The sequence below is a fragment of the Rhinopithecus bieti genome, unplaced genomic scaffold (genome assembly GCF_001698545.2).
Source record: "Rhinopithecus bieti isolate Rb0 unplaced genomic scaffold, ASM169854v2 scaffold_35536, whole genome shotgun sequence".
Lineage (NCBI taxonomy): Eukaryota > Metazoa > Chordata > Mammalia > Primates > Cercopithecidae > Rhinopithecus > Rhinopithecus bieti.
In genome coordinates this window covers 202,247-215,548 of record NW_016814959.1, presented here as the reverse complement: position 1 = coordinate 215,548, position 13,302 = coordinate 202,247, and the positions used below count along the sequence as shown (strand labels likewise).

Sequence of the window (13,302 nt, the reverse complement as noted above, 5' to 3'; positions counted from 1 at the left end):
TGCAAAAGGAAGATATAATATTGCACAATCTCTGTGTAAAAAATATAATTTTATTAGCTGGGTGTGGTGGCGGGGATCTGTAGTCCCAGCTACTCGGGAGGCTGAGGCAGGAGAATCACTTGAACCTGGGAGGCGGAGGTTGCAGTGAGCTGAGATCACACCACTGCACTCCAGCCTGGTGACAGAACAAGACTTCATCTCAAAAAAAAAAATGTGGTTTTAATTTTTCTCTTTTTATTTTTATAACAACAATTTAGCCACTTTCAGACCAACTCAGAAGTAATGAGGAAACAGGGCTATTAAACTCCGTTCAGGGTTGTAAACATCCACCATCTGTCTTCCTATTGTGAGTTGTAAATTCCAGGTGATCTTATTTAGTTTCCGGGCCATGGTGGGGCAGGAGAACATTGATTGGAAAAATTGTCTCTATATGAAGAGTATTAACATTGTTGCTGTGTATCCGGAAATAATTTCCTATTTGTGTCTTAACTTGCAGCCTGTCTGTATTGCACATTTTGCACTGCATACATTTTTGACCTAAATTCTACATGTGAAGAAACTATGTTAAAAAAGATTCAGTGGGAATAAACTAACATCGCAATTGGTTGTAATTAATAACCATAATTCAACTGAAATTCTAATAGAAATAGAATTTGTATTCCTTGAAGTTCAGGTCACAAGATTTTTCATTAGCTACAAAGCCTGTGTCCCTGGATGAACTTATCTTTATATCAGAGAAGAATCTGGAAAATTATCAGTCTAGCAACCCTAAAATCTGACCAATAGTATTGCCCCTGAAATAATTGCTGGGATCTCTTTGGTTCATAACTCTATTTTGAAAATTCAAGAAATACATATAGAGAGTTAAAAACAAACAAACAAACAAACAAACAAACAAAAAACTTCAGGCAGTACAAAGAGCAAAAAATAAAAATATTATCTTTTTTTCTGTTTTTTTCTATTAATTCCTGCTTTCCCCAGCCCAGATTTTATTATATAAATCAGGGGCTGACAAACTACAGCCCAGGGACCCAATCTAGCCCGCTACTTGTTTTTGTAAATAAAGTTTTATTGGAACATAGGTGATATGGTCTGGATCTGTGTCCCCACCCAAATCCTGTCTCGAATTGTAATCCCCACGTGCTGAGGGAGGGAAGTGTTTGGATCATGGGGGCAGTTTTCCCCATGCTGTTCTCATAATAGTGAGTGAGTTCTCATGAGATCTGATTGTTTTATAAGTGTCTGGCATTTTATCTGCTTACATTCACTCCGTCCTTTCGCCTTGTGAAGAAAGTGCTTGCTTCCCCTTCTCCTTCTGCCGTGATTGTAAGTTTCCTGACGCTTCCCCAGCCATGGGAAACTGTGAATCAATTAAACCTCTTTTCTTTATAAACTACCCAGTCTCAGGTATTTCTTTATAGCCGTGTGAAAGCAGACTAATAGAACAATCACTCTTATTTCTTTTTTGTATTATCTATGACTGCTTTCTTGATGCCACAGCAGAGTAAGTAGTTGTAACAGAGACTGTATGGCCTAAAAAATTTACCATCCAGTCCCTTATGGAAAAGTTTGCTGATCCCTGAAAAATGACAGTAGGCTACATACATTGTTCTACCACTTGCTTTCTCACTTAACAATAGTGATACATTCAAGATATATATAGATCTACTTCTGTCTTTATAGAGATGGAACAATATTTGTTCAACAAAACAAATTTCATAATTTGTTTAACCAGTCTTTTAGGTTGTTTTCTGTTTTCTGCTATCATAAAAGATGTCATTTTCATGCATTTGTGTCAAGCACATCTGTTGGGACAGTTTTTACAGGTGAAATTACAGCATAAAAGTTCTGTGCATTTTAAATTTTAATCAGTATTGCCAATCAAATACAAAAAGTTTTGTGACAAAACTGATTTAGAGCTGATTCAGTTCCCAAGTGAGACATACTGCTTTTGTTCTCTCTTTTGTTTAGATAATTCTGGGCAGAAAAATATATTCAAAGATTCTGAGATGCCGGGCGCGGTGGCTCAAGCCTGTAATCCCAGCACTTTGGGAGGCCGAGACGGGCGGATCACGAGGTCAGGAGATCGAGACCATCCTGGCTAACACGGTGAAACCCCGTCTCTACTAAAAAATACAAAAAATTAGCCGGGCGAGATGGCGGGCGCCTGTAGTCCCAGCTACTCGGGAGGCTGAGGCAGGAGAATGGCCTAAACCCGGGAGGCGGAGCTTGCAGTGAGCTGAGATCCGGCCACTGCACTCCAGCCCGGGAGACAGAGCGAGACTCCGTCTCAAAAAAAAAAAAAAAAAAAAAAAAAAAAAGATTCTGAGATAAAACATGTAATAAGGAAGGTATAATCTGTCATGAGATTAGAGTTTAAAAACCCAACAAAAAAGGGAAGGTGTAAGATAGCATCATCTCTGTGTGAAAAATATAACTTTAAAATAATACATATTCATAGAAATGAAAAAGAGAAAAGGGAATAATAAAAATTATGGCTTTTAGGGGATTTAAGGAATAATAAAAAACTTTATTTTATAAATCTCCAGAAAAAATCATTTACATTTTTCCAAAATTACTTTATACAGTAAATTATACATTAAGTAGACATTATTAAGTTAAATGGTGGTTTCAAATGTTGGTAAATATGTCTTTAGTTGCAAAATTTCAGAGACAGGTTGCACTTTATCCTGATAGAAGTCAAGCCCAGTGAGAAGCTCTACATCATGGACCCGGGCAATGTGAGCTGTAAATCTTTCTTCAACCCAAAGAGCTTCCAGTTTACCTTCCTGAAAAAGAAAAGCACAACACTTTCTTTTTCACAAGGCGGTATTTTCATGAACAGAAATATTTTATTGCTTAGAAGTTGTCTTTTGCTGATGATATTTATCTCCTTAAATCTTAATTTGATACAGCTAAATTTAGTTTTAAAATAAAAGAAAACAAAAGTACAAAGTATACTATAACTAACATAGAACACAGTATTCAAAATTTATCCATTTTTATGTTTACTTCAGATATAAATTTTTTAATGAAATTAAATATTGCAGATGAAGTTAAGTCCCCACTGCTCCTCTGTTCAGAACTAAACATCTTTATATCAGGGCGAATCCCAGTCTGTTTTTTCAAACTTTTACTGTACATCACTATACAATATGCAGTACTGATGAGTCTTTAAACTTATGTTAATATTATAAATGGTATTCTACACATTTTTTTCATTCGGTATTAATGTTTGTAATCTATAGTGATATATCTAGGTCTTGTTAAGTGACTTGTTCTTAGCTGTGGTTTGATATTTCCTCATTTAAATGCAGCACAATTAAATTTTTCATCTCATGTTGATAAAATTTTTATTATAAATAATGCTATAATAAATAACTTGGTATATACCTCCTGTGTTCAAGAGCATGAGTTTCTAGGATATGTTAATAAAATTGCTGGGCCATAGAGTACATTCAATTTCTTTTTTTTTTTTTGACATTGTCACTCTGTCACCCAGGCTGGAGTGCAATGGTGTGATCTCAGCTCACTGCAACCTCCACCTCCCAGGTTCAAGCAATTCTCCAGCCTCAGCCTCCCAAGTAGCTGGGGTTACAGGCACCCACCACGACACCTAGCTACTTTTTTAATATTTTTAGTAGAGATGGGGTTTCACCACATTGGCCAGGCTGGTCTTAAACTCCTGATCTCAGGTGATCCACCTGCCTTGGCCTCCCAAAGTGCTGGGATTCCAGGCATAAGCCACCACGCGTACATTAAATTTTAACTTTATCAGATATTAAACCCAACACTCCTCAAAGTCTTCATACCAATTTACAGTTCCGTAGGCAGTAAAAGATAATTCCCGTTTCCCCACATCTTTGCCAAACCATGGGTGTAAAATAGTGTTTTATGCCATTTATATTTTATTATGCTGACTATTGTTATATTTGTGCATCTTTTCAGTTATTTCTCGACCGTTTTATTTTGGATTGTTTTTACAATATGAAAGTTAGTTCAATAATTTAGAAACATGGGTTTCTATCACATTCTTTATTCTTTATTATAAATAATAATTTTCTGGTATTCATATGATATTGCTAAAGTTCAGTTAACTTTTCACATAATAAGAAAGTTTCAGAGTTTGTTTAATCAGATTACTGTATTTTCATGATTCTCATTTGACTTTGACGCAGTGGTTTACTTGTTTAAGTATGCAGGCTTAATACAGATAGCCACTATCTGAGCCAGAGGAAGTGTAAGAGGAAATACTTTTTGTTCCTAACCTCTACAGCACTTGTGTCAGATTCACAAAGCGAGCTAATATTAAAAAAAAAAACAAAAACAAAAAAGAAAAAAAAAATTCGCTATGTTAGTTTGAGTTCATTCTTTCAATGGGAGTCTAATTCAAAGTCTTTCTATTCTGCCTTTACCATTGCACATTTCAGTAGCACCTAATATCTTTGATCACTTTTTTCCATAACGTTTTCTCCCATTTGGTTTATATGACTCTACTCTCTCCTGACTTATTTGGCATCCATCCCTAAATGTTTACCCAGTACCTGGCAGTCTTCCCTCTTTTAAATTTGCAGGGAAATGACCACAAAGCATAGCACAAAACTATACTTATGCAGAGACGATACTTAAGGTATTTAATACTGAGTAAGTCGCTGGCACCAACTAATCTGAACAGAAGCCAGCTGTAGACAACTGCCCTTGTTGCACCAGTCCATGCCAATGGAATAGGCTACACAGTTTTATGAGCTATATTTAAATATACTTTGATATTAATATATGTGTGTGGACGGGGGTACGTGTGTGTGTACAAATGACCTGTTACAGAATTAAGTGTATTGTATATACCCAAAATACAACTCATTTTTTGAGACAAAATTGATTTCAGCATTTTTCTGCCCTATCCACGTTCTTATTCTCTTTCCTTAGCCACTACAGTCCGGTGATTGCTGCTATCATGCTAATGCAACTACTTTGTCAATGATGACCTCACTGAATGGGGTGTCCTCAGACTTTTCAATGAGTTAGCTACCCCAGGTAGCTTCTGAATTTCCTCCTTTGTTATCCACAGTTGTACTGTTTACTTGTTTGATAATACCTTCTGTTTCCTCAGATGACTATACTTCCTGGAAGCATAGACATTTTCCTCAATTTGATTTGGGATCTTTTCTTTCCACTTTCTCCCCTTTGGCAATTGTATTTCACACCCATGATTTAATCCCAAATCTAGATCTGCAGTTCTGATTTCTCCTCCAAGTTCCATATCTGTATTTTCCATATCTGCTGAGTAACTTACAAGGAAAGTCACTTGAACTCATGGCTACATTCTCATTTATCTGACAGAATTTAACAGTACAAAGATGACAGGAGGAGGGAAAAGGGAAAAGGAGGGAAGAAAAGATGAAAGGAACAAGGAAAGGACAAAATAAATAAGAAAATATGATCTAATGCCTTATACCAAGTGTGGGACAAAATTGTGAATCTATCATTCCTATAGCTTGATCTCAGTTCCCTCTAACCTCTTAATAGTGGGAGTACTTCTGTACATTGTGTAATTCAAATACTTAAAGTACAGAGTTTTCATACAATGCAATGTTTAAAGCAAGCCATCTATTTTATCAGGTGCATCAAAGCACAATTACCTATCCAAATGCTATTGGAAATATTGGCTGGTTTAGACTTACTAAGAAACAGTTTGTGAATGTACTATACTTTCTGGATGATTTGCATATAGGAGATTCAATTTCACTGTCTATTGACTACTTTATTTTATTTTATTTTATTTTATTTTAAGACAGAGTCTTGTTCTGTTGGCCAGGCTGGAGTGCAGTGGTGCGATCTCCACTCACTGCAACCTCTACTTTCCAGTTTCAATAAATTCTCCTGCCTCAGCCTCCCGAGTAGCTGGGATGACAGGCATGCACCATCACACCTGGCCTAATTTTTGTATTTTTAGCAGAAATGGGGTCTCACCATGTTGGCCAGGCTGGTCTCGACCTCCTGACCTCAGGTGATGTGCCTGCCTCGGCCTCCCAAAGTGCTGTGGTTACAGGTGTGAGCTACTGTGCCTGGCCTCTGTTGACTTTAGAATGTAACTTTATCATAAGATATGATTCCTTTATAATAGCCACCTTTTTTTATATTGGGAAGTCTTAGGGTTTTATATAGATTATTTTGTTTTATCTTTACAAACTTCATAAGAGGAGGTGAATATTTTATCCTTATTAGATATAACAGGTGAGGAAACTAACATACTTACCTAAAGAAACCAAGTCATTCACTGAACCCAGAATGTCCAACTCCAAAATCCATGTATTTAAGTTCTATTTTATACTATTTCTCATATATCCTCCTAAATATTCAACTAGTCTGTCAAACTGAAGACCACCAAGAGCAAATCCATCCTTCTCAAAACAAAAGATCATCTGTGGTATACATTTCCTGGTTAGTCATGCCCTGGATTTTTAGTCATCCTTGCCTCTCCCTCATCTTGCCTTTTCCTTACCCATATCTAATTGACAGCTACTCTTATTAACTTTGCAAACTCTTTTATAATCATAGCTTGGCTTAAGTTTGCTTTATACTCATTGCATTTTGTCTCATAATTATCTGTATAGATGTCACATTCTTATTACTATACTGCAAATTCCTCAAAATCTTGGATATGTCCAATTTATTACTGATGATGTCCTTTTCAATAGAGATGATGCTCTATTAATTTTGGAGAGATCACTTCTACTTTGAATAATCAAGGAAAGCTTCATATTATTTGCACTTTACCTTGACTCCCAGGTGGAATTTTTAGCAGATGGAAAAGAAGGGAATTATAGAGGAGGGAAGAACATAGGCAACAGTGATGAGGTAAGCAAACTCAAGATGTGCTCAAGTAATTTCAAGGGCTCCAGTTGGCCTGGAACATTAGCCTGTAAGGTCAATTGAGGGTAAATTGTGAAGAGACTTAAGTACAGGCTGGAAGTTGTTTTTGTTTGCTCCTTTGTATTTTGTTGTTATTGTTCAGCATAATTAAAAGTTTTGGGGTGAGAGGCTATAACAAAATATAAACTAAATTTTAAGATGAGTAAGTTTGTAGTAGTGCAAACTGACAAATGAAAAGAGAAGAGGAGACCACATATCTACTTAAGATTCATTTTCAAGAATCCTAATAGAAGGTCAAAAGGGCCCAGACCAGGAATAGCAAATTTTTTTTCTTTGTGTACTCATTGTAATCACTCCATTATGTCTACCTGGAACCTCTGTAATAACGAACAGTTTAATCCAGATTTCATGGTAGAGTACCACACCATATCAGTCATTGATGTCTGTCATTGGAAGAGGAAGTAAAGAATAATGGCTTACCCTTGTCTCAACCAAATAAAATGCTGACAGGAAAAGTAGGAAGGGATTCAGTTCAACAACATATCCTGATAGTTTCCTGTTTAGAAACTCTTCTTCCTCATTTTAGGAATAGTGAGTGGCTCACTATTCAGCCTTTAAACTTGGCCACCTTCGTTAAACAATTTAAACACTCAAGTAAAATCGTATCTGCATGACCCAACTGAAATGTCACCCTCCCTGTCAGGAAATAATTCTCCTTTGAAATCCTACTATAGCAGTTTATCTGTCCCTCTCTTACATCACTTATCTCTTTCTTCTAATGTTTTCCTGGATTTCTAATTGTGAGTACCTTCTATAGTGCACAGCATGGTGAAGGCACTCATGTGTTGAATACCTGAAAGATATAGATGAATCCCAATCTGGCCTAGATCCCAAGCTTTAATTCTCAGGCTTTAATTGCCTATGGGACTTTCCACATCAATACCCATTTCCACAAACTTAAAATGCCTAGCTTTAGCTGATCCTATCTACCAACCAAAAAGTTCTCATTCGTAACTTTCCTCTTTCTGCCTTTTTCCTAATTACCAACATTCAAATCTGATTCATCTTTGAGTTTCCTTTTGGGGTGGGGGCTCTTGTATCCAATCAGTTACTAAATCCTCTTCATTCTTCATACCCACCCTCCATGGAAGACTCTTCGTAGTCTTCTCAATATACTCAAATTCTATCCATCCTTTGGGCACAGCCCTACTTACACCTTATTTTATAAAATTTTTATTGATCATTCCAGCCAAATGTGATTTTAATTTCAAATATTAAATCCTTTTAACATTAATTGTCCGTTGATCCCAACTTTGCAACCTCTTTTATTTTTTTAGTTTTTAGAATAATTCTTGCATTGTTGACTGACTAAATTGTGTGTCTATGTCTCATATATAAATTGAAGTTATATATGAACTCTTTAAAAGCAGGGACAATGTGTTCCTCCTTTGTGCATTCTAAAGAGTTTCTATCATGATACTGTATGCTTAATAGGTACTCAATATATTTGTTGAATGACTTCAGTAAAACCTAAGTTCCAGGATACATATTTTTTCTATAAGGAATTTATATGCAAGTTGAATTAACTACTTACATATAATCTGCCTTGATCCAAAAAGGATTTTGAGGTAGCCTAATAAATGATGTTTAAAAAAGAATGTTACTTGAACTGTGTGTATTTGTGTGTGCATGTGTATAATCAATTTCATACCCCATGGCTCAAGTTGATGGAATTTTTACATGTACATACTCATTCAGAAATATTAATTTAGTGATAACATTGGGAATAACTTTAAGATTTGTGACCAAAATCAAAATAAGTTCTGCTGTTTCTATTACATAGTAGAGTGGCTGTAGTTAATAACAATGTATTGTATATTTCAAGATAGCTAGAAGAGAGGACATTGAGTGTTATTACCACAAAGAAATGATAAATGTTTATAGTAGTAGATATGCTAATTATCCTGATTTCATCAGTATAAAAAGTATGCATGCATATAAACATCCCACTATAACTCGTAAATACATACAATTTTCATGTTATAAATAAAAAAAGAAAAAAGAGATTAACAAGATTTCATCTCTTTCATTCTTAGTGAATGTGAATAAAACATATAAATAAAATACATGAGGTATACATATGTTCAACTATGCAGTATATGTTTAAATTGATATTAATTACATAGAGATCAATAGTCTAAGGAAAAGCCTAAAAATGAAGTATTACAACTTTCCCCATGAAACACTTAAGAAAATACATTTTAAAGCCACTTTTATGAGAGCGCAAAAGAGCTCTGACTCATTTTCTCATGTCCTGGATCCTCCCAAAGCATACTCACAGGACAGCTTTCCACGTTGGTAGGTCGGTGAGGGATGATAAAGGGTAGGACGTCCAGCCACCCAGGGCAGTTTTCCGGTGTGTGGCTCTTGTTTTTACAACTGGTCAGCACCACAAAGTAGTGCGTTGGGATGGGAATGTCAGTGTTCGCTATATGTCTTACAAAACATAATTGAAAACATGTTTTGATGTTATTACACTTTTGCTTCTAAAGGTGATAAGTGTGTTTACATAGTTTTCTCATATATATGTAAAACAATCATTCGTATAATTCTAAGTTTGACAGCATTTTACTACATGCTAGGTACTTTTTAAATAACTTGCATGCAAAGTTTTAAGTGCAAAATCTGACTCTACCAAAGGAATACAAGCTGGTATAAATATGCAAATATATATGAAAAAAAACTATGTAAAGACACACACACACACACACACACACACACACACACATATTTACTTCTAATGGTACTTTGGAATTTTTTTTTTTAATAGAGATGGTTTCTCACTTTGTTGCCCAAACTGGTCTTAAACTCCTGGGCTCAAATGATCCTCCCACCTGAGCCTCTCAATGTGTTGGCATGACAGGCATGAGACACTGCACCAGGTCAATAAATGTCTTCATATAGTTTTAAAGAAATGCCAAAGTAAAAATATAGTAAAAGAAAGTAATGAATAAAAACCACAAAGTCTTATATATTTTTTACTCCCATCAGCCAGAATAGAGATTATAGCAGAAGTCCAAGCTTGGTCATTCTAACATGAAAAAATATTAGACTACAAAAAAAAGAAAAAAAAGAAAAAAAAGAAGCAGAGCATGATATTCTGCCTCCTGCATTTCCTCGTTTTGTTGACTTCATACTTCACAGTAGTGTTTACTAATACAGCAGAAGCTGAGAATGAAGGAGCCCAGATTCCACCTCCAGCCGTGCACTTCCACAAAATGTTTGGACTTTCACTCATCCTCTAATTCTATCATTTACTGAGCTTCCTCAGCTTTCCAAGGATGTGATTCTGTGCTATCAACTTCACAGTGTAGACATGGGGATAAATCCATACAACTGATGTGACAGTACTTTGGTTTCAGATAATGAACATGAAAGTGTTTTCAAAAGTTTTAAGTGCAAAATCTGATTCCACCAAAGGAATGCAAGCTGGTATAAATAGAAATGTATTACTGTGATTTAGAACATGGACTCAGAGCCAGGCCGTCCAGGTTCATATTCTGGCTTTACCACTTATTAGTTGCAGAATTTAGATAAATTGTTTAACCTCAGTTTCTTTAACTCTAACTGGGGGCTAATGGAACCTAACTAGGGTATCTTTGCGGTTTAACTGATGTATATGTGAGTTCTTTAAAAAGTACCTAGCATATAGTAAAATGCTGTCAAAGTTAGAATTATTAGAATTAAGAAATTGTGAAAGATAGAGTCAATACTGAAATATTGATTCAGTATGCATTCAATACTGAAATAAAGACATCGTGAAAAAAATAGAAAAAGGCCACATACTTAGTAGTCATAAATGTTACTTTATCAGAAGGTACAGGTAGAAATCATTGCTTTACATAATCTAGGCTTAGTATAGTTGTTTAGTTTGGTCCTTCATATGTTTTGATAATAAAGAGAAATGGTAGATGAAACTTCTCTAAAACTCTGTTACTGTGCTCTGCATTCAAAACTAATTCTTAGCAACCTGTTATGACCAGGCTTAGTACTAAAATGTACAGTTTAGTTAGGACTAGTTCTCTGCATCATGAAATTTACCTATATTGTCTCCTGGGAAATGCTTTTATGAATTGTTCACTATTCTTGTAAAATTTACCTTAGTCTTTACATGACTTTTCACTATTCTTGTAAAATTTACCTTAGTCTTTACTTGACTTTTTTTTCATTTATTGTTAGATTGGTTTTATATTCACTGATAGTACATCAAGTTTTCTCTACCTCTTTAGCCTTTACAAAATTTCATGTTATCTTTGCCCATTAATTTAGCAATTTTCCAAATGAAATTTTTGCTAAACTTTTCCAGGAAGTGTTTTCTTTGCCCCTTAGTTTAAATTTTTTGCAATATAAGTTTTCTCCTAAATATTTAGATAGACTAGATTGAAAATAGTCAACAATAACATTTGTCTATGAATGTATTATGTAATATTTAAAGTACTAAGCTTTACTTAAAATATTGGAATTTCCCCTCATGAGACCTATTGATAAATCAAAAAGTCAAACACTTACTTGGTAATTTCGTCTGGAGCATCAAAATGGCCATCATAATTATAATCAAATATTGGTCCACTAATCACATTTACTCCATTGCTTTCTGTGGCGTGTTTTAGAAGAAGAACACTGTGGAAGTAGTCCCACATTTCTAAAAATAAAATAATAAAGTGCTTAAAATGGCTACTTCAGTTGAACGTGACAATATTTTCTATTATAGACAAGTACATTTAAATAGCATGAAATTCTGCTTTAATCATTGTCAGTGGTGATTGGGTAATTCTCTAGAACAGGCTTCACAAGCAAAAATAAACAGCTACATTGATGACAGCTTTTTGTTGTTGTAGTTACAGTCTTGAAATTACAGTTAAATAGGCCTCCAAATTTCTCCCTAGGGCTGAGTTGCTTATGGGACAGCGAGTGTTAAAAATAATCAGAACACATATGTTGCCTGATTAATTATTACTCTGGGGATGAACATTTACCTTTTATTTACTTTTAGTGAGTGGCAGTAATCAAATTAAGGGTTAAAAACAAATTATCAGAATTCTAGCAACAAGTCACTCAAAGTCAAAGTTGAAAAGAATCTATGTGAGGGATCCTTCCTGTATCTATATTTAAACCATTAGAACAAAATGACCTTAATATCAGGAACAAACTGCAATTTAAAAAATGCGTTTAGTTTGGAAGTTCAGGGAGTCGCTTAACTATTTTAAAATTAATACTCTAAATACATACTTACTTCTGAATTCTTCATACATAGGTACCAAATTGCTCGTAATTAAAGCATCATATTGGCTATCAGAAGTTCTATTGATGGCTGCAAAACAAATGGATCTTATTAGATCTAGCTATAAGAGAAAATATAACATACTGCACAATAGGCCTATTACTATTACATATTAATATAAATTTATTAACAGTCAAAGTACAGAAATAGTACTTTCTAACAGAAGTCATTAATAATGCAGGCAGTTTTATGTCTGTAGTGGGTTGAAGTGTGATCCAAAAAAGCTACATCCAAGTCCTAACCATTCCTTTCATCCCTGTGAAAATAAACTTATTTGGAAATAGGTCTTCGTGGATGTAGCTAGGAGTCTCTAGATGAGACTCTCCTGGATTTAGGGGTGGACTGCAAATCCAGTGACTAGTGTCTTAATAAGGAGAAGGAGATTTGGGAAGAGGAGAAACACAGGGGAGAAGGTCTTGTTAAGATGGAGGCAGAGGTTTGAGTGATACCAGTACATGCCAAGAAATGCCTGGAGCTCCCAGAAGCTGGGAGAGACAAGGAAGGATTTTCCCCTAGAGCCTTCAAAAAGAGCATGGCTGTCAACACCTTGACTTTAGCCTTCTGATCTCCAGAACTGTGAGATAATACATTTTTGTTTTAACTCAATCTTTTTTGGTAATTTGTTCCAGCAGTCCTAGGAAACAAACAGAATGCCAGATATATATGCGTAGTTATTTGTAGTGCACAAAATAATAATGTTATTATAGACAGCTGACTTCCAAAATAAAATTTTCTGAAGAAAATGAGTTTTTACTTGATAGAGACTGATATGGTTTAGCTGTGCCCCTCTCAGTCTCATCTTAAATTGTAGCATCTGTAATTCCCACATGTTGTGGGAGGGACCCGGTACGAGGTAATTGAATCAAGGGGGCGGGTCTTTCCCATGCTGTTCTCGTGATAGTGAGTAAGTCTCACGAGATCTGATGGTTTTATAAAGAGGAGTTTCCCCCCCACACACATGCCTGCCGCCATGTAAGATGTGTCTTTGCTCTTCCTTCGTCTTCTCTAATGATTGTGAGGCATCACCAGCCATGTGGAACTGTGAGTCCATTAAACCCCTTTTCTTTTCTTTTTTTTTTTTTTTTTTT

The 13,302-nt window shown here is 35.3% G+C and overlaps 1 protein-coding gene across 2 annotated transcripts in view; it reads right to left on the bottom strand.

The window, feature by feature from the left end:
* Window positions 1-2,509: 2,509 nt before the first annotated feature.
* ENPP3 (ectonucleotide pyrophosphatase/phosphodiesterase 3) overlaps window positions 2,510-13,302 on the bottom strand; it is a 102,830-nt gene continuing 92,037 nt past the window's right edge. For both annotated transcript variants that reach the window (XM_017852799.1, XM_017852800.1), the window contains exons 23-26: window positions 12,167-12,244; window positions 11,443-11,575; window positions 9,213-9,369; window positions 2,510-2,789 (exon numbers count right to left, since the gene is read on the bottom strand). In XM_017852799.1, the coding sequence (XP_017708288.1) occupies window positions 2,619-2,789; window positions 9,213-9,369; window positions 11,443-11,575; window positions 12,167-12,244 (539 nt within the window). In that variant the 3' untranslated portion in view covers window positions 2,510-2,618. The remainder of the gene's footprint in view (window positions 2,790-9,212; window positions 9,370-11,442; window positions 11,576-12,166; window positions 12,245-13,302) is intronic.